Consider the following 27,558-nt stretch of genomic DNA (forward strand, 5'->3'; position numbering starts at 1 on the left):
AAAACCTCAATTTTGATTACTTAATAACATAGGACGTACATGAAAAGTAACGATATTGTAAACATTTACTTATGATTTTTTTAAATAGAAAAAAGTATCATACATTAACAAAAATAAATACAAATGATTTACATAATGCACAGTGAAATGAAATATATTTTGAAGACAAGGCAAATATTGACTTTTACATTATAAGAAAATAAGTAGCCAAACATAGGTAAGTAAACAAAAATCAATCCAACGTGCACATTCACTACATTGCCAAATTTATCACATTTCAGAAAGGCATTTCTCGACCTCAATTCAGTAAAGCATTTTGCTTAAAACCATATTGTGTTCTACAGTGTAACACAACAGTGAGTACACCACTCGCATATCTGCAGATATTTAAGTATAATTTTTCATGGGACAACAGTGACGAAATGACACTTTGAGACAATAAAAACTAGTCTGTGTGCAGCTTATATAATAGTTTATTTTTCCCTCAACATAACTCAAAATATAGCCATTAATATCTGAACCTCTGGCAACAAAAGTGAGTACACCCCATTGAAAAAACGTACATCTTTAAATGTCCAAATTGTGTACTGCTTTTCATTTTCCCTCCAAAATGTCAAGTGAATTGTTACAGGAGTGCTGTCAGCATTGCTGCAGAGATTGTCAGCCTGTTGGTGCTCAGACCATACGCCGCACTCTACATCAAATTGGTGTGCATGGCTATCACTCCAGGAGGAAGCCTCTTCTGAAGACGATACACAAGAAAGCCCTCAAACAATTTGCTGAAAACATGTCAACAAAGCACATGGGTTACTGGAACCATATCCTATGGTCTGATGAGACAGGCGGGCTTTCTTGTCGTTGTACTTCCTGTAGTTTTTTTGTGTGGCAGGGTTCCTGCCAACCTCCTCAAATTTAACTACGGTTTGTGAAAACGATACAGACCCACTCAAGATTTAAAAGAGGTGTCATTCAACTACTTGTCAGTCGACATATCATGAAATTATTCATTATCCAGTGTGGCTTGTTGCGTGCGACACCAAATGGCTCTTCTGAGTGAAACTTTGATGACAAAGTGAGCAGGCAAAAGCTTTCTCTCCAGTGTGCATTCTTGCGTGTCTGCTTAAAGATCTCTTCTCTGCAAATCTTTGATGACAAACTAAGCAGGCAAAAGGTTTCTCTCCAGTGTGAGTTCTTGCGTGTCTGCTTAAAGTTCCCTTCTGACAGAATCTTTGATGACAAATTGAGCAGGCAAAAGGTTTTTCTCCAGTGTGCGTTCTTGCGTGTCTGTTTAAAGTTCCCTTATCTCTGAATCTTTTATCACAAACTGAGCAGGCAAATGGCTTTTCTCCAGTGTGCGTTTTTGCGTGTATGCTTAAAGTTCCCTTCTGACTGAATCTTTGATGACAAAGTGAGCAGGCAAATGGCTTTTCTCCAGTGTGTGTTTTCGCGTGTCTGTTTAAAGTTCCCTTCTCTGTGAATCTTTTACCACAAACTGAGCAGGGGAAAGGCTTCCCTCCAGTGCGAGTTGCAGTATGAGTTCTTGTGTGTTGGGTTAAATTTCTGTTTTCGGTGAATCTTTTACAACAAACTGTGCAGACAAAAGGCTTCTCTCCAGTGTGGTATTTTGCGTGTCTGTTTAAAGTTCCCTTATCTGTGAATCTTTTACCACAAACTGAGCAGGGGAAAGGCTTCTCTCCAGTGTGTGTTTGCACGTGTCTCTTTAAATTTGTCTTCACGCTGAATCTTCTACCACAATATGTGCAGACAAAAGGCTTTTCTCCGGTGTGTGTCAGCATATGCTGTTCTAAATGAGTCTTCTGAGAACAACTTTTGTCACAAAGTGAGCAGGGAAAAGCTTTCCTCACCGCGCCTTTTTGACTGTCTTTTTTCAATGATGACTTGTTTGAGGATTTCAAAGCATTTAGGTCAAAGTCATCCTCCTCCTCATCTGTGTTAAAGTCAGAAGAACGTGATGTTAGGTCGTCGCTGTCCGAAAGTGGAGCTAATAGGCCCTCCGGTTGCAATCGTCCCTCTCCTTTTGTTGTCAGGTGTTGAAATGAGCTGTCGCTCAAATGTTTCGCTGCTCCACTCGGACCTTCATCTTCTTCACTCTTTACACTGACAGTCTTTGGAAACTTGGAGATTTCATCATCCTGTTCTTCTTCTTTAATGTGGGGAGTCTCTGGCTCCGCCTCCTGTTTGATGTACGGCATCTCTGACTCCTCCTCCTTTTTAACACGAGTGTGATCGCACATTCCTGGGTGAATATCTTCAGTCTTGTCAGTGGTACACTGGATGAAAAAAATATATAAATATTAATAACATGATTTTATAAAGTCGTGATCTTGCCGTGATTTTCATGTTGAAATTTTTTACCGACATGAAGAACCCTTTTGCTCTCGATACATACAATTTATTCTGTAAACCCAACCCCTTTAATCGAGTCTTTCACTGCCTTTGATGATGATAGATAGAATTGCTAACTCATTGGCTGCCATTGGTGGCATTAGACGTCCAATTCATTTTGACCAGGAGGGGTGAATGAATTCACGTCTAGCAACGTCAATGGCACTGAATGATGAGCAGACAGTCCTGCTGGTTTAACCATTTACACTCTGCACTGTACAACTGGGGACGCCGGCGCCCCCTTGAGTTCTGTGGGCCATAGCGTCTGTTGTACTTGTTATAAAGAGGTCCTTTTTGGCCAGTATATACAGTGGTACAAGAGGTGTGCAAAATTTCCGATTCTTAGATTCTTCGCGATTCGGCCGTGGAAGATTCGAGAACGATTCACAAACATCCAATTTCCGATTATTGAAATATGCCAAGTAAAGCGGAAGTACAACACACTCAGCGCGCCGCGCGGTCTTTGGGACGGAACGGAGCGGAGCGGAGCGAGAGTAGCTAAACATCATGCTTCTCATTACCCGGCCCCTCGGGTAATGCCAATGCTCAACTCACGGCTCTAGCTCAACTCATGCCACGAGATAAAAAAACACAAAAACATACCTGACTGCTGCCGAAAAGCTGCTACAAAGTACATCCACTCAATGTTACGGTAGATATCATTTATGTAGGACTAGATGCAATATAGATTCGGTAGAGTTGGCAGCACATCTACAAAAAGCTAGATGCGGGCGTTAGTAAACGGCCGCCATTTTAAAGCAGTACACTTCCCTGCAAGGCTGTTGTAGCGAACCTTCCAAGCAAACCTAATTAACTTTTTATCTAAAATACTCCTAAATCGGTAAAATATTGACTTGAATCTATCTTTAAAATAGTTTTAAAACTTTCACATGTCGAAAGTAGACAAAAGGGAAATTATGGAATAACAGGAGTAATTTTAACAACTTTAACGGTTGATTCACAACATTAAATTAATTGAATGTAGTTTAAAGCTGCTGATACAGAATGGGGACTGGAGTTTTTTATTTACTGTTATTTTTGTATATTTGTTTACTGCTATATGTTAACTTGATACTGAAATAGTAGTTTGGTTTAGCCTGGGAGTATTTTTGAACAATTTTGGAACTAATGTACAAAACATTAACAAAAAAAAAAAAAAAAAAGGGAAGGGGGGGGTGCATCAATAATCGTTTTATAATCGAATCGGAGCCTCTGAATCGTAATCGTAATCGAATCGTTAGGTGCCCAAAGATTCCCAGCTCTAAGTGGTACCTTGACATATGATCGCTTCGACACACAATCTTTTTGACATCTGACGTAAAATTTGAATCGCCATTTGTGTGTACATCAGACGACATGCTCGAACTACGATGATTTATGACTGCGCCGGAGTTTCTTTGTTTTGCCGCAAGCACGGCGGATTTTCTTGTGAGAGAAATCAATACGGGTTCCAAGAAGGTTAGTGGAGGTGGTGAAAAAAAGGAAAAAGGTGACGCTTACCATTGAAATGAACATGGAAATGCTAGAAAAATATGAGCATGTTACGCGCATCATTGAACTGGATCGAAAATACGGCCTTAGAATGTGTACCATCTCGACGGTCCTCCTCCGACCTCCTTTCACCAGTCTTTTTTGACAATTTTTGACATTAGGCAACATGGCAAAATGTGTGTTTAGACGCTGTGGAAACAGAAAAAATGGGCAAAGTTCCCACAAATTTCCGATGAAGAACGAGGAACAATACAAAGCAGTTACTTGCTGCTGGCAACGACATAAAACAATCAGCGGTGAAAAAAAAGCGATGTAAGATCACTGCTCTGCTACTCTGCAGAGCTGCTGATTACAAATGTTGTTGTAAATACTGCAATTATTGACATGAATTGGTAAGTATTTATAGCTTTATCCTGAAAATATAGCCTACACTATTGATTGCTTGGGTCATCAATGATTTTCATGGGTGCATATGTTGTTTTTTATTGGCATGCTAAGTCAGCCCAACTGACTCATGCTAGCTTAGCCACTCTGAAGGCCTGAAACTAACAAATAACTAACTAACAAACTACACGGAATTTAATGAAATCAACTCTACCGACTAATTCAACCCTCGCTAACTCGAAGATAAACCTGATGTCAAAATTCTGAACTTCCCCTTTAAGGTGACAAATATTATAACTATAACAGCGCTTCGTCAGGTTTTTAATCAGAATCAGAACTTGTGCAACACAGCACGCCTACGCAGTTGACGTCAACAACAAAACATTAAAGGGAAAGTAAAATCTCTACCGCACCTTTGTCACTCTGTCAGGTCAGCCACGCGATGCGTTCAGGTGCAGCACGCAAAACACATCCGCTACATTGGAAACCAATTTGTTATATTATTAGAGGAATTATTATTATTCCAATTCTTATTTATAATTTATATGTTTTGCTATGTCTGATTGCCATTTGTAATATTACCAGCAGTATTTATTAAGGAATAAGTGTAGGTTTTCGGGCTGTGGAACAAATTCATGGAATTATAATGTATTCTTAATATGAGAAAATCCTGCTCGACATATGACTATTTCGACTTACAAACAAGGTCCTGGGACGAATTAACTTCGTATGTAGGGGTACCACTGTGGAGGAACAGTAGCTCTTTCATTCAACACCAGATGGCAGCACTGTCGTAAGGTAACTCAAGGAGTTTTCCTGAGCTGACACTAAGTTCGTGATTTGAAGTTCGCTTCGGTGGCCGCCATCTTGTAGCCGCAATGTTTCAACTCACGTCCCTGCTAAAAGAATAAATTTTTCTCACAAATACATCGACAAAATGGCATCACAACGACAAGGCAGGGGTAGAAGAGGTGTAGGGCACCAGTAGAATTGCAGGTGAGTAGAAGCAGTGAATTATGCAGAGTCTGAAGATGAGTCCCCAGAACACAGACATGGATTTGAAGGAAGAGGATTTGATCAACAATGGCATTGATCCCCTCCAAGAAGGTAATAAAATGAAAAAATCTAGTCATTATAATGAACAGACCCCCTCCAGATTTAAATGAAAATATTATTTTCCCCATTACATGTCAATAATGTCAATTGTTTACAAAATATTGTCAAAAATTGCAGTTTTTGGAATGTAATTACAAGAGGCGTGCGAAATTTCCGATTCTTAGATTATTCGCGATTCGGCCGTGGAAAATTCGAGAACGATTCACAAATATCCAAATTCCGATTATTGAATTATACCAGGTAAAGCGGAAGTAAAACACAGTCAGTGCGGTCTTTGGGACGCAATGAGGAATGGACCGAGAGTAAATATCATGTTCAACTCATGCTGCTAGATAAAAAAACAATCATACCTGACTGCGGCCGACAGCCGCTACAAACAACGCCCAGTTGCTAGTTGCTACAAACATACGGCTACAGTAGATATCAGATATAGCAGATATATGTAGAACTAGATGCAAAATGACAGACGACGTCGGTGTTAGAACATGTATTATTGAACAGAGATGCGAAATGACTTTCCGGCGTAAGTAGACAGCCGCCATCTTAACCCCTTCTAGCCTAGTGTATCACATTTGATACACTCAGAATTTCATTATTTTGAGACTAATTTAGAATTTTGAAATTCGAAAAAAAAAAAAAAAAAAAAGATGGATTGATGGATGCAAGTCAACACATGAATCTGCAGGTTCCATGAGAAAAAAAAAAATCTGGATTTAGCTAGGGTTACAGATATTAGAGCGCTTATTACACATATTCATTTTGATTTTTCTTTTTCTACAAATTTGGAAAAAGTACCATTAGGACCTTATCTTTTGAAGTTTTGGGATTCTCTGACAATTGCTTCATGTTCCAGGCATGAAAGGGTTAAAGCAGTAGACCTCTCGAGAAGGCTCTGTTGTAACGAACTTTATTAACTTTTTATCTAAAATACTCCTAAATCAGCAGAATCTTGTCTTGAATCTATCTTTAAATGATGAAATAGTTTTAAAACTTTTTGACAAAAGTAGACAGAAAGGAAATTATGGAATAACGGGAGCAATTTTAACAACTGTAACAGTTCATTCACAACATTAAATTAATTGAATGTTGTCTAAAGCTGCTGATACAGAATGGGGACTGGAGTTTTTTTATTTACTGTTATTTTTGTATATTTGTTTACTGTTATATGTTAACTTGATACTGAAATAGTAGTTTGGTTTAGCCTGAGAGGATTTTTGAACAATTTTGGAACTAATGTACAAAACATAAAAAAAAATTTTAAAAAGGAGGGGGGTGCATCAATAATCGTTTTATAATCGAATCGGGGCCTCTGAATCGTAATCGAATCGTTAGGTGCCCAAAGATTCCCAGCTCGACCGCCTACTGCCCATAGTTAGCTGGAATTGGCTCCAGCACCCAGTGACCCTCGTGAGGGTAAGCGACTAGGAAAATGAATGAATGAATAATTATGAAGAAACTCTACACTATTCAAACTAGGAACTATTTTCTCCACCAGAGGGCACTAAGGCTGTTTCGACGAATGATGGTTCATTTATTTAATCATTTTCTCTAGTCGGAATTTAGTGATTGTTTTTGTATTTCTTTAGCTTAATGTGGTTATGTAATAGGTGATTATACAGTATTATTAAAACAACAGTTCATTATAGACCCTACTCACCAACGTCACAGAATGACGTGTCGCTGTATCCGGCCGCCATATTGTCCGTATTTTTTAGACCTATTCTCATTGTTTTCAATTAGTCGTGCAAGTTATAGAGCAATTCATGGAAGCCCCGGTGCTTTCAGACGCTGTAAACTCATTGGATGCGTTGCACAAAAGCCGTTATGTGGAAAAGCTTCAGTCTATCCATTCGCCAGATCCATATTTGATGCCTAAATCGATATTTTTCGACCCGCTGTCTTCGCCCTCTCTGCCTGACATCTGCTACCCTGATATCTACAACTATGTTGTCCACACAAAATCAGCGTATTCTCACGAAAGTTTGAAAAACTTTAAAGAGCAGTCTAAGCAACATTACCCCGTGTGACCCTTTACTTCCAATTTTCTAAAATGGCGACAATCAATAAAAAAAAAAAGTTGACTGCGATGACCGACGCTTCAAGGATAGGTGGATATTGGACTATTTCTTCAATAAAACACACAACAACTGTGTCTGCCTCATTTGCAAAGAGACAGTCGCTGTTTTCAAGGAGTTCGATGTGACGCAATTTTACCAAACAAGACACGCTGACATTTACGACAACATTACAGGGAAGATACGCAGCGAGAAATTATAGCAACTTGAAGCTAGTTTAATTTCACAGCAGCAGTATTTCGCAAGAGCCCGAGTGTCGAAATAGAACGCCACAAAGACGAGATTATTGAAATTATGAATTAAAAAAAATAATAAAGCAAATGTGACACACAAAAGGGCTTGCTAAAATTTGTTTAAATATATTGTTCTATGTAAACCAGCCAAGGTAGCCCCCCACATTTTTACCACACTAAATCTGGCCCCCTTTGCAAAAGGTTTGGACACACCTATTTAACTGATGATCCGTGGACGAGGCCAGCTTCTTTCACTTGGTACCAGCTAAATTTTATTCAAAAAATAATGATGGTGGAATTTGAAACTGTATGTTGTCGGCGATTAGCCTCGCAATGATCTTAATTGTGGTTGTCAGCCCAAAACCCACTAAATATATATTAAATGCATCTTACCAAATATAAAATGACTACTACATAATCTGTAGTGATCGTTTGGTGCCCAGTTTTCTCGTGGAATTGCAGCAGTCCATCTCACTCTCCTCTCCGGGTCTCTCGGAATACGGTAGAATTTCAAGTCTCTCCGTCTATCTTCTCTGTTACTGCAACCAACTGCCACACAAGCCTTCACCATTATGATTATTAATGTTAACGAGCAGAAAAACACGCCATAATAGGAGGAATTTACGTAGCGGTAATGTGTCAACACGACGAGTAGACGGACAACATGGCGCGGAGGCGTGGTTGTGACGTCACATGAGTAGGGTCTATAACTTTGTGCTCAGGAAATTAAATACCATTGTTTAAAAAACAAGCAAAAAAACTAATCCAACAAAAATATAAGCAGTTACTCACAATGTTACTCATTAATTCTGTATTCTTTTCACAAAATAGTTTGGTTTTTTTTAACTCACTCTTTTACGAAGCACATTTTTTGGACGACTACTTTTACTTTTGAGTAATATCATTTTGTAGTAACGCTGGTACTACTACTTGAGTAAACTTTTTGGCTACTCTACACAGCTCTGGAGGGAGGTCTACTTTTCCGAACGTATGAGAACACCGGCAAAGAAATATATCATTTGGTAATGCATTGACAGCATCCACAAAGACGATTTAATTGCTCCATCAATTTAAGTTCAATTACTCACTAAATGCTGTATATACACGCGTAATATCTGGCCGGTCAATGGAGCCACATGCTAAATAGCGTAGTACGACCACTTTGTGTCTTGTTCTTTTGAATCATTTGAGATTCGTAACATTTTTCGTCCGAGTGGTAGACATAACTCAAACTGTCGAAGTTGGCGCAGCCTTATTTTACGTTGCGTACAGAGCCGTGGCGACCCGGACGAAGACTGGCTTTTAAAATTGAAATGTCTCTGCTAAACCGTTGAGATCCGTTTAAGAAGCACTTACAAAAGAGTTTATTGCATGTCCATTTAAATATTATGGCCATTTCATCAACAATTGATGAAAATCTTACAATGTACACCTTTAAAACAAGTGAGCGAGGGCGACTCAAATGCATCCTGTGCCTTGGCTAGCGAGCTAAGCTAAACAAAACCTAAGTAATGCACGCCTGGGGAGCTTCTACATCAAGCCAAACGACTTCCACGAAGCTTTAAGTTGGGACTTTTTAGTGCACTGAATTATTATTTGGATACTTACCCGAAGAGAATGCTTTGGAGGAGCTCGTTGGGTTAAAAGATAACACGAAAGAACTGCAAGTAGTGTGGCAGGGTACACGGATGTTGCGTCAAGTGAAGTTAGTGAACCGGAAGTAGAAACGTTCAGGCGCTGAAACGTCAGTTTAACATGTTGAAGCGTTTGGAACCAAAGCTGCTTCACGTCACTTGACTACAAAAATAATTCAATAAACACATCCGAATTGTAGTCACAACCATCAATAACTCAATTTTGAAGGCTCAGAACTTTGTCCATAAATGTATACGCAGGGGTTAAAGTGGCTAGAAGGTCTGGAACTCCCTGACATAAAGGTCGCCAAGGAGCCGGGTGGTTCAAACCTCCAAAAACCACAGAAAAGCAAAAAAAATAAACTGCTTTTGGCAGTTATACCAATAAAACACAAAAGGTTTCACACATGCATTAGGCTACTGCATTACACTCTAACAAGGTTTATACGAGAAACGGATTTTTGTCCAAAATTGTATTTTTTCAAATAATCTGCAAAATACCAGTAAACAAAAACCATACAGTGACCCCAACCTCCATCCCCTAATTTTTATTTTCCCCTCATTTCCTCACATCTAAATGGAAAACCTCAATTTTGATAACTTAATAACATGGGATGTACATTAAAATAGAAGATATTGTAATCATTTAGTTGTATATTATTCAATTTCTTTTAAAGAAAAAAGTAACATACATGAACAAAAATAAGTACAAATGCCTTACCTTCAAAATATATTCCATTTCACTTCATTTCATTCTATTTCCATTTCATAATGTAATGCAACATTGACTTTTATATTATAAGGGAATAATTAAGTAGCCCTAATATAGGTAAATGAACAAAAGTCTTCATAAACTTCAATTTTGATTAATAACATAGGATGTACATTAAAATTTAATACATTGTAAACATTTACTTATATATTATGTTGTTGTTGTTTTTTTAAGAAAAAAGTAACATACATGAACAAAAATAAGTACAAATGACTTACCTTCAAAATATATTCCATTTCACTGTGCATAATGTAACGCAAACACTTTTATATTATAAGGAAATAATTAAGTAACCCTAACATAGGTAAATGAGCAAAAATAAGTCAAAAGTGCACATTAACTATATTGCCACATTTCAGAAAAGCATTTCTCGACCTCAATGCAGTAAAAATTTTTGCTTAAAACCATATTGTGTTCTATCTCACTTATGTTTTACCACGAGAACTGCATGTCATGCTTCATGTATCATTTATGATATAAATTACATAACATATATACAAATTTTTTTTTGTTTAAAAAATTATATTTTATGTTTAAGGACCGCATAAAGCTTTCAAATTAAAAATTTGTGGTAGTGTCCTTTACATTAGATGTATGGTACTCTGTAGTGAAACTTTTAAAGATAGATAAAGAAATTGGTCTACTGAAATGGATATCATATGATGATAAATTCATGCCTGGATAACTGGATGACGGATTTAAGTTATGGACAGATAGAGGAATTACAGCTATAAGTAAAGTGGTGAAAAGGGGAGAAATAAAAAGTTTCCAAGAACTAAAAAATACATACAATCTCACTAGGCATGTGTCGGTATGAGATTTTGATGGTACGATAACCGTGAGCAAAAATACAGCGGTTTCACTGTATCACGGTATTGCAATTATACCGCCAAAAAATTTTGAGACGTATGGGTTAAAAAATTATTTTTTTTCCATTGAACAAGATTTTTTTTTTTTTTTTCAGAACATAGTTGCAAATTGGAACATTAATATATTGTTAAAAATAAATAAATCATCAATAGAAAAAAATATTTTAAATAAAGTTTTAAATAAATATAACTTATGGACTATACTTACAGCCACAGCTCAAGTTGCTCAAGATTAGAGCAAGAACAAAATAATTTCTATAAAAAAGTAAAAACACTTCTGAATAAAAATTTTAAAAAATTTATACTGCATGATTTTTTTTGAGGGTGGAAAAGCTCAAGTGAAGTTTCGCCATTTTCAGCAACTCTGTCAACTCTAGTCTACATATCATGCCTTTGTGTTAAAAAGAACATAAAGAATTCATAAGTTAATAAGTTAGTTAAAAATGTATAAGTTAAATGTCAATATTGTTGTGGAAAGGTTTCATATATAAAAAATAGGGCTGTCAAACGATTAAATTTTTTAATCGAGTTAATTACAGCTTAAAAATTAATTAATCGTAATTAATCACAATTAATCGCAATTCAAACCATCTATAAAATATGCCATATTTTTCTGTAAATTATTGTTGGAATGGAAAGATAAGACAAGATGGATATATACATTCAACATACGGTACATAAGGACTGTATTTGCTTATTATAACAATAAATCAACAAGATGGCATTAACATTATTAACATTCTGTTAAAGTGATCCATGGATAGAAAGACTTGTAGTTCTTAAAAGATGAATATTAGTACAAGTTATAGAAATGTTATATTAAAACGCCTCTTAATGTTTTCGTTTTAATAAAATTTGTAAAATTTTCCATCAAAAAATATACTAGTAGCCCTATTCTCTCCTCAATGTGTGTGAGTACACAAATTGACAGATAGCGAACATAAGTTCCAAAAAGAAATCAGACGGTGTGGCAAAGTTGCATGGGCTTTACTGAAGTCATTTCTTTTTGACAGGAGCACGTTTCTTGTATTTTTGTAAAACTGAAAATAACAAGGCAATGTGTCAATAACTTGCATAAATCACAAAATAACATAAAATGTACACACACGTGTCCATTTGAGCAGTAGCACTAGCGAATTAGCTCACAAGCATCTAACAATGTAACTGCATTTCACCATATATATGAACAAATTCAAATACACATCATCAATAACTATCTAATGCTCATGAATATAAACAAAGGAGGAATATAACTCACAAGCGGTGCATGTATTAGACACAAACAGTGTGATGGGGCTATGAGAACTGCCACTGAATACTGGATGCGGACGTTAGCTGGTCTGAATAGCACTGTCTATTAGTGTGAGTTCGCGTCGACATTTTATCACGTCAGAAAAGCGCGCCGAAACCCAAATAATCAGCTACACTGAATCGCCAGCAGAGGGCGACATTACGCCACATAACATATGCAAGTCACACCCAAGCGCCAGCAGAGGGCGGAAAAACTCCATAAAACACAATTAACAAGTTGGCCTTTCACTGTACTGACATTTAAATCTGTCTGAGCGGGCCTAGTGCGTTAATTGCGTCAAATATTTTAACGTGATTAATTAAAAAAAAAAAATTAACGCCCGTTAACGCGATAATTTTGACAGCCCTAATAAAAAATTTTTAAAAAATTTAAACATTGAGAGTGAGACCTCCCCTTGATCAGCGAACGTGGATTTGTGCTTAGGGCAAGATCATCTTTCGCAATTAGCGATCTTTGACGCTATCACTTTTTCCCCTTCATTCAAGCGAATTAAGCTTGTTTTCTCACTCTGCGGCTTTAACACTCAACGAAGTTGCTCTCCCAGGTAAGCCTTGGCTAAAATTCGTCTTTGTAAGCTTTTAGTTAGTTTGTATAATGAATTTGAAAGGAAAATGTGCGTTTTGTTTTTGGCGAACTTTTTCATGTTGCTAATCTGTTGAAGCTACTCACAAGGAAAAATGTAATTGCACAACATTTTAAATGTATTCATTTTGTATATTACACTTACCACGATTTGAGAGCTCAATAAATTGAAGAACAGTACGCCTTATGTTTGGAGTATTTGTTTTTGGGTTAGCTGGCCTTCTAGCCGATAGCGTCACTTTCACACACAGCAACAAACGGGAGGGGGTGAGCGCTGCTGCGCCAAGCCGCTTCTGGCTGCATTTTTGACACAAGAAAAATAGCGATAGTGGCAGAAACCTCGCGAGTGCCACGTCATACGCTCGAGCCTAATACCGTACTACGGTCTGACGGAAAATTTTAGTGGTTTTGAAACCGCGACATTTTCACACCACTGCCGTGAAACCGGTAACCGGCACATGCCTAAATCTCACAAACAAAGACTTCTTTAGATATCTGCAAATACTTGATTACTATTGAAGCGTCGCCGGGGCTGTCATCAATGGGTTAATTTATGCACCAGCACGGGACTGTCGTCGGTGTGCTGGTGCACCGGCGCGACGCTCCGATTGGTGGACTGGATTGCGTCAGTGTATATAGTTGTTGTTTTGGCATTGGTGTGGTGGCGGGAAGTTAATAAAAGAGGAAAAAGGCGCTGAGGCTCGTGTGCTGTTTTCGCGACCAAACTTCCGCTAGCAAACGCTACATTTGGTGTCAGAAGTGGGATTGCAGGATGGCGACCACAATTGAGGAGATTGAAGATTTCATTTCACGCTTGCAAATGGAGCACGGGAGTTTGGCGAATCGGAGCAAACTGAAAGGACAACGCCACCCTGACGGAGCGAGCGAGCGTCGCTCCCCAGAACGACGAGCTGAAGCAAGTAATGAGAGGGGGCGGCTTTACGAGACGGCGTGCACCCCCCTCCCTTATCAGATCAAGCCAAAGCAACTACGCTACTCTGACGGAGCAAGCGAGCGCCGCGCTCACAATCAGCGAGTGGAGGCGAGCAACGAGGGGGAGGGCTTTGATGGGATGAGGATCGATCCCCGTCCTTGCCATGGGGGGCGCCATTATGCGACATCAAGCATTCCCAAATGCCATGAATATAACATGGGAAGCAGTGTGCAAGCAGCAAGTGGAACTGTGGAGATGCCGAGGCAAAAAGTGATGACCAAACTGCCACGTTACAATGGTGAGGGACCGCTGGAGACTTACCTCATCCAAGTTCAAATGGCGGCACAATTTAATGGCTGGTCAAATGAAGAGACAGCGGTCCAAGTTGCCCTTGCATTGGAAGGAAATGCCCTGTAGATCCTAACTGATCTTCGGCCACAAGAACGGCTTTGTTGGCAAGCACTAGAGGGAGCTCTGCGTCAACGTTTTGGACACCGCAACTACGCTGATGATTCAAGGGACAAGCTGTTCAACCGTCATCGAAAAGGAAACGAGTGCTTGGGCGCTTATGCAGCAGACCTCCAGCTTCATGCAAGACAAGGTTACAGCACTTTCAGTTCCATGGCGCAGGAAGAACTGGCCCTGCAAGCCTTCATTCGGGGTCTTCGTCCACAGCAGCTTCAACAACATGTTCGTTTGTGCGCACCAAAGACATTGGCTAGTGCGCTCGGTGAGGCTGAGCGTGTCGAGCACATACTGTGTGACAGCAGGGCAGACTGTGGGCCAAGGCACAGAGCTCACCGCGTTGATCTAGGAGACTACGAAGATGGCCACGACGACGAAGTGGTTTGCCAAGCCGCCACCGCACCCCAGCACCGGCCGAAGTGGCGTCGCAACAAAGACAAAGAGAAGTGCTTCCGGTGCGGTGAACCTGGGCACGTCGCACGCCATTGTCCAGCTCCGGCACCGAAAACACTCGCTGACCAACAGTTAAACTAAAGAGGGGTGGCACAGCGGGAGAACTGCCACCGATCTCGTCCTCCCACACGGATTTGCTACGACTGGGTCGCCTCGGGCAAGCACATGGATTATACTTGGACTGCTGCATAAATGGGACCCTGTGTAAGGCTTTGGTGGACACAGGGTCCACCATCTCCCTCATCTGCCCTGGTACCCTGCCTGGTACCACGGCCCAAAAACCCCAAGGATGGAAACGCACCAAACTGCACATAATGACTGTCACAGCAGAACGAGCCAAGATGTGGGGCGTTAAGACTCTCACTGTGACCGTGGCTGGACAACAGGTGGACCACCAGTTCTGGTTGGCACAAATACAAGACCCCTGCATCATTGGGCTAGACTTGCTCTCGAAATGGAAAGCAGTGGTGGACATAGCCAGTACTGCACTAAAATTGGACTCTGAGGTGATTCCCCTGCAAACGGCTGGTGGAAAAGGACTGCGACACACGTCCATGCCATCGGCGATGAGAAGGCACGATGGACCACAAGCCACGAGACCGAATCCACAACCACCATCCGCTGAGACCAAGCAAGCCATCGAGGAGCTGTACCGACGGAGCAGTGATGGTTTAGAAAGCGGCCAGCGTCATCAGTTGAAGGAGCTGTTGGACTGCTTCGCTGACATCTTTGCCGCCAAAGACAAAGACTGCACGCACACCGGCTTGGTTCAGCACGAGATAGATACCGGGGATGCAAGCCCCATTCGCCTTCGGCCTCGGCGCCTTCCCTTCGCCAAGCGTGCTACAGCCAAAAAACAAATTCAAGAGATGTTGGAGGCGGGAGTAATCGAGGCATCGTCCAGCCCATGGGCAGCCCCAGTAGTTCTGGTCAAGAAAAAAGATGGCACTTGGCGATTCTGTGTAGACTATCGGCGGCTCAATAAAGTTACACGCAAGGACTCTTACCCCCTGCCGCGTATCGACGATGCCCTTGACTACATCGCCGGCTCCTGCTGGTTCAGCTCTCTTGACCTGCGGAGCGGATATTGGCAGGTTGAACTAGCCCCAGAGGCACGACCAAAGACTGCATTCTCCCTGGGACAAGGATTATGGCAGTTCAGAGTTATGCCATTTGGACTTTGCAATGCTCCAGCCACCTTTGAGAAAGTGCTCGTTGACATACCACGCAGCCGCTGTGTTGTCTACTTGGATGACCTTCTAGTCCATGCAGCTAACTTCCAGAGCGCACTGAGCCACCTACGGGAGGTGTTCGACGCGATCAGACAAGCTGGGCTTCGTCTCCACCCCAAGAAGTGCAACCTGTTTAGACGAGAGACGTCATTCTTGGGCCACGTCATCAATGCGGCGGGGGTGACCACCGACCCAGCTAAGACAGCGGCCGTGAAAGACTGGCCGGTGCCGGGGAATGTCAGTGAGCTGCGCAGTTTTTTGGGCCTGGCGTCCTACTACCGTCGATTCATTCGGGACTTCGCCTCCATTGCCAGCCCTCTGCACAAATTGACGCAAAAGGGGCAAGTGTTTCAGTGGACTGAGGACTGTGGCCGGGCCTTCACCAGACTCAAGAGAGCCTTAATTGAAGCTCCAGTGTTGGCCTACCCCGACCTCCAGCGACCATTTATAGTGGACACTGATGCTAGTAACGTTGGCATAGGGGCAGTGTTGTCACAAGAAGGCGAGCACGGTGAGCAAGTCGTCGCCTACTACAGTCGTGCCCTCAGCCGGCCTGAACGAAATTACTGTGTCACACGGAGGGAACTGCTGGCTGTGGTCTTGGCACTGCGCCGGTTCCGGCCATATTTGTATGGGCAAAAATTCCTTCTGCGCACTGACCACGCCTCGCTCACCTGGCTTCTCACTTTCCGGGAGCCCGAAGGACAGCTCGCTCGGTGGATGGAGACGCTGCAGGACTACGACTACGAAATCCATCATCGTCCAGGGCGTCAACACACCAACGCTGATGCCCTGTCACGGCGGCCCTGCAATGACTGCCGACACTGCCAACGCCAGGAGGAACGAGAACCGGTGGCCACAGTGGCAGCGGCACATCGAGAAGCAGCCGCGGCCGAAGAGAATACTCTCGGCCGGGGTGGGGCAAACGACCGAGCGACAGCGACGGCTCCCAACATGGTTGAGGTTGACCTGGTGACGTTACGACACGCCCAAGAAGGAGACCCCGTTCTCAGCCGTGTTCGAGGATGGCTGGAGGCCGACCAGCGTCCAGCATGGGCGGCCATCGCTATGCTCGACCAAGAGACTAAGGCACTCCATTCGCAGTGGGCTGGCCTTGTCATCCGTGACAACCTTCTCTACCGTCGCTGGAAGAATCCTGCTGGCACCCGTGATATCCTCCAACTCCTGGTGCCTCGTAACCTGAGGATGCAAGTCCTCCAGCTCGTCCATGGCTCGGCCGGAACGGGTCACTTCGGCGTCACCAAGACCCTGCTGCGCCTCCGTTCCCGATTCTACTGGCCAGGATGTCGCCAAGATGTTGAACTCCATGTGCACCGCTGTGACACTTGCACAGCACAGAAGGGGCCAGGCCAACGCTCGCATGCCCCCCTGCAACAGTACCAGGTGGGGGCACCCATGGAGCGTGTGGCCGTTGACATCCTGGGCCCCTTTCCAGTCACCGAACGAGGAAATCGCTATGTCTTGGTGGCCATGGACTATTTTACCAAATGGCCTGAAGCCTATGCTGTCCCTGACCAGAGTGCCATCACTACCGCCGAACATCTGGTCAATGAGATGTTCTGCAGATTTGGTGCCCCAGAGGAATTGCATAGTGACCAGGGGCGGAACTTCGAGGCTAAGGTCTTCAGTGAGGTCTGCAAGCGACTCGGAATCAAGAAGACCCGTACTACGCCACTGCACCCCCAGAGTGATGGTTTGGTGGAACGTTTTAACCGCACTCTGGCCACTCAACTTGCCATCTTGACCAGCCGTCAGCAACGTGATTGGGACTTACATCTACCTCTGGTCCTATGGGCATATCGCTCAGCGGTTCAGGAGTCCACTAAATGCACTCCCGCGGCTCTCATGTTCGGGCGAGAGCTCCGCACTCCTGTTGACCTGGTGTTTGGATCCCCTCCTGAGCCAGAGGTGGTGGGCGAGGCCGGAATGGATTACTATGGCCATCTGCGAGACAGACTACGAGAGGTTCACGACGTAGCCCGACAGACCCTCGGCCAGGCTGGCGTTCGCCAGAAGAGGGCATATGACGTCCGCTGTAGAGGGGAAGACTTCGCTGTCGGCGCACAGGTTTGGATCTACAGCCCAGAGCGGAAGCGGGGATTGTCCCCAAAACTCATGAGCCACTGGGTGGGACCGTGCACTGTTCTGGAGAAACTGTCGGATGTGGTGTATCGAGTACAGACATTGAGGAGGAACCGGGTGGTCGTCCTCCATCGGGACCGGCTCGCCCCTTATCAACCCCGGGCAACTCCAGAGACAGAGGCCAGTCTGGAGGAACGGGCTGAGAACTCTCGGACACCTCCTACGCTGGCTGGAGTAGAGACGGGGCGTCCTCGGCGGCACCGCAGACTTCCTTTCCGGTTACAGGATTACATTCTGGACGCTACGGTTGCTGGGGACAACTAACCGGTTAGGTGGGGGCTGTGAAGCGTCGCCGGGGCTGTCATCAATGGGTTAATTTATGCACCAGCACAGGACTGTCGTTGGTGTGCTGGTGCACCGGCGCGACGCTCCGATTGGTGGACTGGATTGCGTCAGTGTATATAATTGTTGTTTTGGCATTGGTGTGGTGGCGGGAAGTTAATAAAAGAGGAAAAAGGCGCTGAGGCTCGTGTGCTGTTTTCGCGACCAAACTTCCGCTAGCAAACGCTACACTATATTAAGGAGGTTAAGATAGGTGAAGGTAAAGTACACCCTATGATACAGATGCTGGTACGGTCATATGACAATGTTATCCCCAAAATTGTGTATACCGCATTTTGAGAGACTCTGTAACTGAGTCAACATTATATGTGAAAATGAAATACTTGACATGGAACGGCTAACATATAGGTTAAAGATAAAGGAATATTTGTTTTGGAAAAACTGGGGGAAGTGGCTGACTTCCGGGGAGGGGGGGTATAATGTGGAACTTTGACTCATCATGATAGTGGGGAACACAGGCTCGTTTGGTGCTTACTAGTTATATTTATCTTTTATGTTTGGTGTTGGTGTTTGCTTTGTTGTGGGGAGTGTCGTGTCAATGTTGTTGTGTGAAAATTAAAAATAAAATAAAATAAAATTAGAAAAAAAAAGAAAAAAAAAATCTCTTCATTATTTCTGGGGTCAGGGATAACAACACAGAAGATGTTCTGAACCTCCCCATTAGAGCAGATTGGATAAAGTCTCTCTTTCCTTTCTCTTTAAGATCTGTCCAATTTCCCGTTGCATTAATTCAACACGCTTGTTATGATGACATAAACATTACTGCAATGAATAAAACACAGATCAGAACAGTTTAGACTTTAAGTGCCTATATTTATTTTTGCAAAAGAAAATAATTTGAGTGAATCACAATCAATCAGTCAATGACATTGACGATCTGTTCCCCTAAACAATTAGAATTAAACTAAAACAAACATAAAACCAACAGGTATTATGCTTTTTCAGCAGATAAAACATTTGGTGCAACAGGAGAGGAGACTTTCGTGGTCTTGGTCCATAAAACAACTTTCTTAACTTGGCAATTATAGGACAGCAGGCCTATCAATAACCTAAAGGCCACTTATGAACTTGTAAATATAACACTGTAAAATGAAAACATTTGCTAATTTCCATAGTAAGGTTTACCACTCTGTGATGGAAAAATACGGATTCTAGAATAGTAACAGAACTTTGCATACGGGCAAAACGGGAGTGGACACAAAAGCACACATCCCAATCCAGCGACACCGTGGCAAAATGATTGTATATATATATATATATATATATATAAAATCGGGCCTATTAATAATGTCATCGCATTTAATGGGATGACGTCATAATCCCTATTATTGGACCTATAATTATCGTGCACCCCTAGTGCTGACGTTATCGGCGCGGGAGCTTTCCATTGACATGGATAAGGAGCAAGCCTCCTCAATCGAATCTTCCCACTTTGGAGCCCGGATTCAAAGGTTTGCATCTTCGCCTTTCGTCTTCGCCGACACCATTCCGCAACACAGTTATTGCGTCTTTGTGTTGCGGAGTCGCCATGTAAACTGCCCGTTAGTGTGGCAAACCGAATTCGTCAATGCTGGCGAGTGAAAGCTGGACCAATGTTTATTCTTGAGTATCTTGGTAGCCTCCCTTTTTTTCTTTCCTCCTTGGACAAAATTTTTTGTCTCTGTTGCTCTGCCATAGAAATCGGGCGACAGCGTTCGCATCAACTTCTGTCTTTATAATGAATGAGGAAAGGGGGAAGTGACAAATGCTATGAAGCAGTCAGCACACGTAGTTTTTTGTGTGTGGCAGGGTTCCTGTCAACCTCCTCAAATTTAATTACAGTTTGCAAAAACGATACAGAGGTGTCATTCAACTAGTTGTCAGTTTACATATCGTTACATTATTCATTACCTAGTGTGGATTGTTGCGTGCGACACCAAATGGCTCTTCTGAGTGAATCTTTGATGACAAAGTGAGCAGGCAAAAGGTTTCTCTCCAGTGTGCGTTCTTGCATGTCTGTTTAAAGTTCCCTGATCTGTGAATCTTTTACCACAAACTGAGCAGGGGAAAGGCTTCTCTCCAGTGTGTGTTCTTGCGTGTCTGCTTAAAGTTCCCTTCTGACAGAATCTTTGATGACAAACCGAGCAGGAAAACGGCTTTTCTCCAGTGTGTATACGCATGTGTCTTTCTAAAGTAATCTTCTGAGAAAATCTTTTGTTGCAAATTGTGCAGGGAAAAAGCTTCCCTCCAGTGTGGGTTTTCACATGTCTTTTTAAATTTGCCTTCAAGCTGAATCTTTTACCACAATATGTGCAGACAAAAGGCTTTTCTCCGGTGTGTGTAAGCATATGCTGTTCAAAATGACTTTTCCGAGAACAACTTTTGTCACAAAGTGTGCAGATATAAGGTTTACAAACAGCGCATTTTTTTGCGTCTCTATTCAATGATGACTTGTTTGAGGATTTCGAAGCATTTTGGTCAAAGTCATCCTCCTCCTCATCTGTGTTAAAGTCAGAAGAATGTGATGTTAGGTCATCGCTGTCTGAAAGCGGAGCTAATAGGCCGTCCGGTTGCGATCGTCCCTCTCCTTTTGTTGTCAGGTGTTGAAATGAGCTGTCTCTTTACACTGACAGTCTTTGGAAACTTGGAGATTTCATCGTCCTGTTCTTCTTCTTTAATGTGGGGAGTCTCTGGCTCCGCCTCCTGTTTTATGTATGGCATCTCTGACTCCTCCTCCTTTTTAACATGAGTGTGATCGCACATTCCTGGGTGAATATCTTCTTCAGTCTTGTCAGTGGTACACTGGATGAAAAAAATATATAGCTTAGGGCTGTCAAACGATTAAAATTTATAATCGAATTAATTACAGCTTAAAAATTAATTAATCGTAATTAATCGCAATTAATGACAATTCAAACCATCTAAAAAAATATGCCATATTTTTCTGTAAATTATTGTTGGAATGGAAAGATAAGACACAAGATGGATATATACATTCAACATGCAGTACATAAGGACTGTTTTTGTTTATTATAACAATAAATCAACAAGATGGCATTAACATTATTAACATTCTGTTAAAGCGATCCATGGATAGAAAGACTTGTTCTTAAAAGATAAATGTTAGTACAAGTTATAGAAATTTTATATTAAAACCCCTCTTAATGTTTTCGTTTTAATAAAATTTGTTTCAACCAAAAAATAAACTAGTAGCCCGCCATTGTTGATGTCAATAATTACTTACACAATGCTCATGGGTGCTGAAACCTATAAAATTTGTCGCACCCAAGCGCCAGCTGAGGGCAGCAAAACTCCATAAAACACAATTAACAAGTGGGCAGTTCACTGTACTGTCATTTAAATCTGTCTGAGCGGGGCATGTGCGTTAATTGCGTCAAATATTTTAACGTGATTAAATAAAAAAATTAATTACCGCCCGTTAACGCGATAATTTTGACAGCCCTAATATAAATATAATAACATGATTTTATAAAGTCGTGATCTTGCCGTGATTTTCACGTTGAAATTTTTTACCGACATGAAGAACCCTTTCGCTCTCGATACATACAATTTATGCGGTAAAACCATAAGTCTTTCACTGCCCTCGATGATGATAGCTAGAATTGCTAACTCACTGGCTGCCATTGGTGGCATTAGACGTCCAATTCATTTTGACCAGGAGGGGTGAATGAATTGACGTCTAGCAACGTCAATGGCACTGAATGATTGGCAAACAGTCCTGCTAGTTTAACCCTTTACACTCTCCACTGTACAATTGGGGATGCCGGCGCCCCCTTGAGTTCTGTGCGCCATAGCATCTGTTGTACTTATTATAAAGAGCTCCTTTTTGGCCAGTATATACATCGACATACGATCGCTTCGACACACAATCTTTTCGACATCCGAGGTAAAATTTGAATCACCATTTGTGTCTACATCAGACGACATGGTCGAAATACGTTTTATGACTGCGCCAGTTTCTTTGTTTTGTCGCAAGCACGGTGGTTTTTTCTTGTGAGAGAAATCAATACGGGTTCCAAGAAGGTTAGTGCAGGTGGTGAAAAAAGGAAAAAGGTGATGGTTACGATTGAAATGAAGATGGAAATGCTAGAAAAATATAAGCGTGTTGCGCGCATCATTGAACTGGATCGACAATACGGCCGTAGAATGTGTACCCTCTCGACGGTCCTCCTCCGACCTCTGTTCACCAGTCTTTTTTGACAATTTTTGACATTAGGCAACATGGCAAAATGTGCGTTTAGACGCTGTGGAGACAGACAGAAGAAATGGGCAAAGCAAAGTTCCCACAAATTCCCGATGAAGAACGAGGAACAATACAAAATAGTTACTTGCTGCTGGCAACGACATAAAACAATCAGCGGATGAAAAAAAAGCGACTTAAGATCACTGCTCTGCTCCTCTGCAGAGCTGCTGATTACAAATGTTGTTCATTCTTCAATTATTGACATGAATTGGTAAGTATTAATAACTTTATCCTGAAAATATAGCCTACACCAGGGTTCACTAAATCCGGACTTCGGTGCCACTTTTCCTGTCGTGTTTTCCATGTCTCCCTCCTCCAACACACCTGAATCAAAATAATCAGGATCATTATCAGGCTTCTGGAGAGGTTGCTGATGACATAATCATTTGATTCAGGTGTGTTAGGGGAGAGAGACATGGAAAACACGACAGGAAAAGTGGCACCGAGGTCCGGATTTAGTGAACCCTGGCCTACACTATTGATTGCATGGGTCATCAATGATTTTCATGTGTGCATACAGTATGTTGTTTTTTTATTGGCATGCTAAGTCAGCCCAATTGACTCAAGCTAGCTTAGCCACTCTGGAGGACTGAAACTAACAAATAACGAACAAACTGCACGGAATTTAATGAAATCAATTCTACTGACTAGTCAACCCTTGCCAACTCGAACATTAAGCCTGATGTCAAAATTCTAAACTTCCCCTTTAACGTGACAAATATTATTACTGTAACATCGCCGAAGAAATCATTTCGTCAGGTTTTTAATCAGAATCAGAACTTGTGCAACACAGGACGCCTAGTGTCCACCGCAGTTGACGCCAACAACAAAACATTAAAGGCAAAGTAAAATCTCTACCGCACCTTTCTCACTCTGTCAGGTCAGCCACGCGATGCGTTGAGGTGCAGCACGCAAAACACATTCGCTACATTAGAAACCAATTTGCTATATTATTAAAGGAATTATTATTATTATTCCAATTCTTATTTATAATTTATATGTTTTGCTATGTGTAATTGCCATTTGTAATATTACCAGTAGTATTTATTAAGGAATTAGTGTAGGTTTTCGGGCTGTGGAACAAATTCATGGAATTATAATGTATTCTTAATATTAGAAAATCCTGCTCAACATATGACTATTTCGACTTACAAACAAGGTCCTGGGACGAATTAACTTCGTATATAGGGATACCACTGTGGAGGAACAGTAGCTCTTTCATTCAACACCAGATGGCAGCACTGTCGCATAGTAACTCAAGGTGTTTTCCTGAGCTGACACTAAGTTCGTGATTTGAAGTTTGCTTCGGTGGCCGCCATCTTGTAGCCGCAATGTTTCATCTCACGTCCCCGCTAAAAGAATAAATTTTTCTCACAAATACATCGACAAAATGGCATCACAACGACAAGGCAGGGGTAGAAGAGGTGTAGAGCACCAGTAGAAGAGCATCCGGTGCTTTGCAGGTGAGTAGAAGCAGTGAATTATGCAGACTCTGAAGATGAGTCCACAGAAAACAGACATGGGTTTGCAGGAAGGGAATTTGATCGACAATGGCATTGATCCCCTCCAAGAAGGTAATAAAATGAAAAAATATAGTCATTATAATGAACAGACCCCCCTTCAGAATTAAATGAAAATATTATTTTCCCCGTTACATGTCAATAATGTCTATTGTTTACAAAATATTGTCAAAAACTGCAATTTTTGGAATGTCATTATTCCGTGCTCATTTGCTCAACCTCGATGTGCAATATGTAAAATTAAAGCTAAGATGTTAAATTTTTATGATCAGTCGTCAAAACCTTGCTTGCTTGAGTTTGATAGTATATCAGTAATAAAGAAATGTGTGTGAATTTCCATATCTAGCATTTGAAATTCTTCAACTTTAGCTGGTTATGAAACTTTCAAAACTGTAAAAATTTTGGAAAATAATTAATGACATAATTGTTTGATTAGAAAGATGTGCCACAAGGCATGTGTGAACTGTTTTTTTTTTAGTTTACAAATACTGTAGTCATAGAAAAATCAACCCCTAATTTCACAAAAAATGCTCGGAGTTAAAGGTGCACAATGCAGGATTGATGGCCAAAAATTGTACTGCAACTAGATCAAACTATTGACTAGCACAGTATTTTTCATCCATTTCTCAGTCACGGCACGTTTTTATATAAAAAAAAAATCTCGTGGCACACCACAAACCAAAAATGTTCCAAATTTACTTTCTGAATAGTATATTTATTTATAAAATAGTTTCTCAATAGTTATACTTTCTCAGTGTGAAACTTGAGCCTGTTTAGATGAACCCAAAGCTGATATCCTGGCAGGAATCTTCATCAACAGCTTTCTTTTTTATAGCAGTTAGGCTTGAAAAGCTCAGAATTATCAGACGGGCGGACTTTAGCAATGTCTTTAACTGCATCAGGGCCGAACAGCTCGCAGGTAGTAATAAGGTCTCTGCCACAGTGCGGGACTTTGGATTTAGCAAACGAGCGTGAATGTCGAGCAAACAACTGGCGAGGAGGACCGCGGCAGAATGCTGTCAAATGCCGCTGACAGGTGACCCCAACAAGCGTGTCTGGCAGCGAATCAGCGAGCGCGCAGGTCACGCAGTGAATCATGGGAAATATGTAGTCTCGGGACAACACTGAAGTGGTGCTTTGTAATCTATTCGCTTGTGTGAAAAAACTACATTTCCTCACGCCATTAGACGCCACTTCCTGCCGAGAGCCCCAGTTAGCTCCATGTGTTAATGAAGAAACAAATTTGTCAGCACGTCGTGTGTTCGATACATTTGTAAACAAAAAGCTCATAACAAGACACTATGCACGATCCGTTTAAGAGACGCTGGGACTGGAAGTAGTAGTAGCTGGTAGTACGAGGCGAGGCGGAGATGAGCGAGAAGCAAAACTTTGCGGTCGAATGTGGCGGCAATCCGCTATTATTTTGTTTTCTTATTGTTGCCACAATAAAGTGGAGAAAGCCATCAACGACTCATCTCCTTCTTTCCCCCCAACGTTTTTAGATGAATATTTTATATGTACGAGAGCTGCCGGATCTGCCAAAATGAAAATGCAGTCTGATTATTATTTTTTTTAAACAATGTCATCAGATAGACAAAAACATAAAATTATGTGCAAATGCCTGCATCTTCAAATTATGAAAATAATAACAGCCCATATCTTACCAATCTTGTAATCTCGTTGGGTCTTGTCTCCATTCTATGTCAGGTAGTCTAGGCACATTGTATGCATCCTGATTAGCGTCTGACTAATACATGTTAGGTCCAACATAAAATTCCAACCTCCTCTTCTTCCTCCAACTATTCAAAAACTTGGATCTCCTCCCTTGCGCTCGATCTATCGCTTATATCGCGGTTTGAATCATTGTTTGAAGGGCTTTGTATGGCGGCCGTATGGAGCGCTGCCATCGCTGTTCTCGGTGTGACGTATCACTTCCGGGTTGGTCCCCTTTCAGGCTCGAACTTCGGAAACGCGATTATTTTGTCAAATATACAACATATAAATGATTTTTTCATGCTTTATTTGTTGGACAATGTTTAATTACTTTAATTGTGACCCTATTTGGCATGTTATAAAATTACTACACATTTACTCTCTAAATACTTTATAGACCAGCGTAATGTCTGGCCCGTCAATGGAGCCACATGCTAGATAGTATAGCACAACCACTTTGTTTCTTGTTCTTTTGAATCATTTGAGATTCGTAACGTTTTTTGGCACGAGTGGTAGACATAATTCAAACGGTCAAAGTTGGAGCAGCCTTATTTCACGGCGCAACCCGGACGAAAACTGGAAACTAGTCCCGTGATTGGCTGATGATGACCATGGGAGCAAAGCAGTCTTTTAAAAGGAAATGTTTCTGCTAAACCGTTGACATCCGTTTTAGACGCATTTACAAAAAAACGTGTTTCTTGCATGTCCATTTAAACATTATGGCCATTTCATCAACAATTGAGGTGGAAATCCTACAATGTACACCTTTAAAAAAGTGAACGGGGACGACTCAAACGCATCCTATGTCTTGGCTAGCGAGCTAAGCTAAACAAAACTTAAGTAATGCACGCCTGTGGAGCTTCTACATAAAGCAAAACTACTTTCACGAAGCTTTAAGCTGGAACATTTTCGTCCACTGAATCCTTACTTGGATACTTACCCGATGAGAATGCTTTGGAGGAGCTCGTTTGGTTGAGAGAAGCGAACACGGAAGAACTGCAAGTAGTGTGGCGAGGGTACACGGAAGTTGCGTCAAGTGAACCGGAAGTACAAACGTGCAGGCGCTAAAACGTCAGTGTAAAATGTTGAAGCGTTTGGAACTAAAACTACTTCACATCACTTGACTACAAAAATAATTCAATAAACACTGCAATAAACATATCCAAATTGTAGTCATAACCATCAATAACTCAATTTTGAAGGCTCAGAACTTTGTCCATAAATGTATACGCAGGGGTTAAAGTGGCAAGGTTTGGAACTCCCTCACATAAAGGTCACCAAGGAGCCGGGTTCAAACCTCCAAAAACCACAGAAAAGCAAAAATAAAAATATATAAACTGCTTTTGGCAGTTATACCAATAAAACACAAAAGGTTTCACACGTTTCGGCTACTGCATTACATTCACTCTAACAGGGTATATATGAGAAACTGATTTTTGTCCCAAATTGTATTTTTTCCAATGATCTGCAAAATACCAGTAAACAAAAACCATACAGTATCCCACACCTCCATCTACTAATTTTTATTTTCCATCATTTCCTTGCATCTAAATGCAAAACCTCAGTTTTGATGACTTAATAACATGGGATGTACAGTCAAATTGAAGATATTGTAAGCA

General features: G+C 41.5%; 1 protein-coding gene across 1 annotated transcript; it reads right to left on the reverse strand.

Annotated features, from left to right (window-relative positions):
- Nucleotides 1–187: 187 nt before the first annotated feature.
- LOC130924496 (oocyte zinc finger protein XlCOF6.1-like) lies at nt 188–26,935 on the reverse strand. The gene is made up of 2 exons (XM_057851117.1): nt 26,880–26,935; nt 188–2,291 (listed from the first exon to the last, which is right to left on the reverse strand). The coding sequence occupies exon 2, from the start codon at nt 2,253–2,255 to the stop codon at nt 1,008–1,010; it is 1,248 nt and encodes a 415-aa protein (XP_057707100.1). The 5' UTR covers nt 2,256–2,291; nt 26,880–26,935; the 3' UTR covers nt 188–1,007.
- Nucleotides 26,936–27,558: the final 623 nt, after the last annotated feature.

Source organism: Corythoichthys intestinalis, chromosome 1, assembly GCF_030265065.1.
Source record: "Corythoichthys intestinalis isolate RoL2023-P3 chromosome 1, ASM3026506v1, whole genome shotgun sequence".
In the NCBI taxonomy this organism is placed as follows: Eukaryota; Metazoa; Chordata; class Actinopteri; order Syngnathiformes; family Syngnathidae; genus Corythoichthys; species Corythoichthys intestinalis.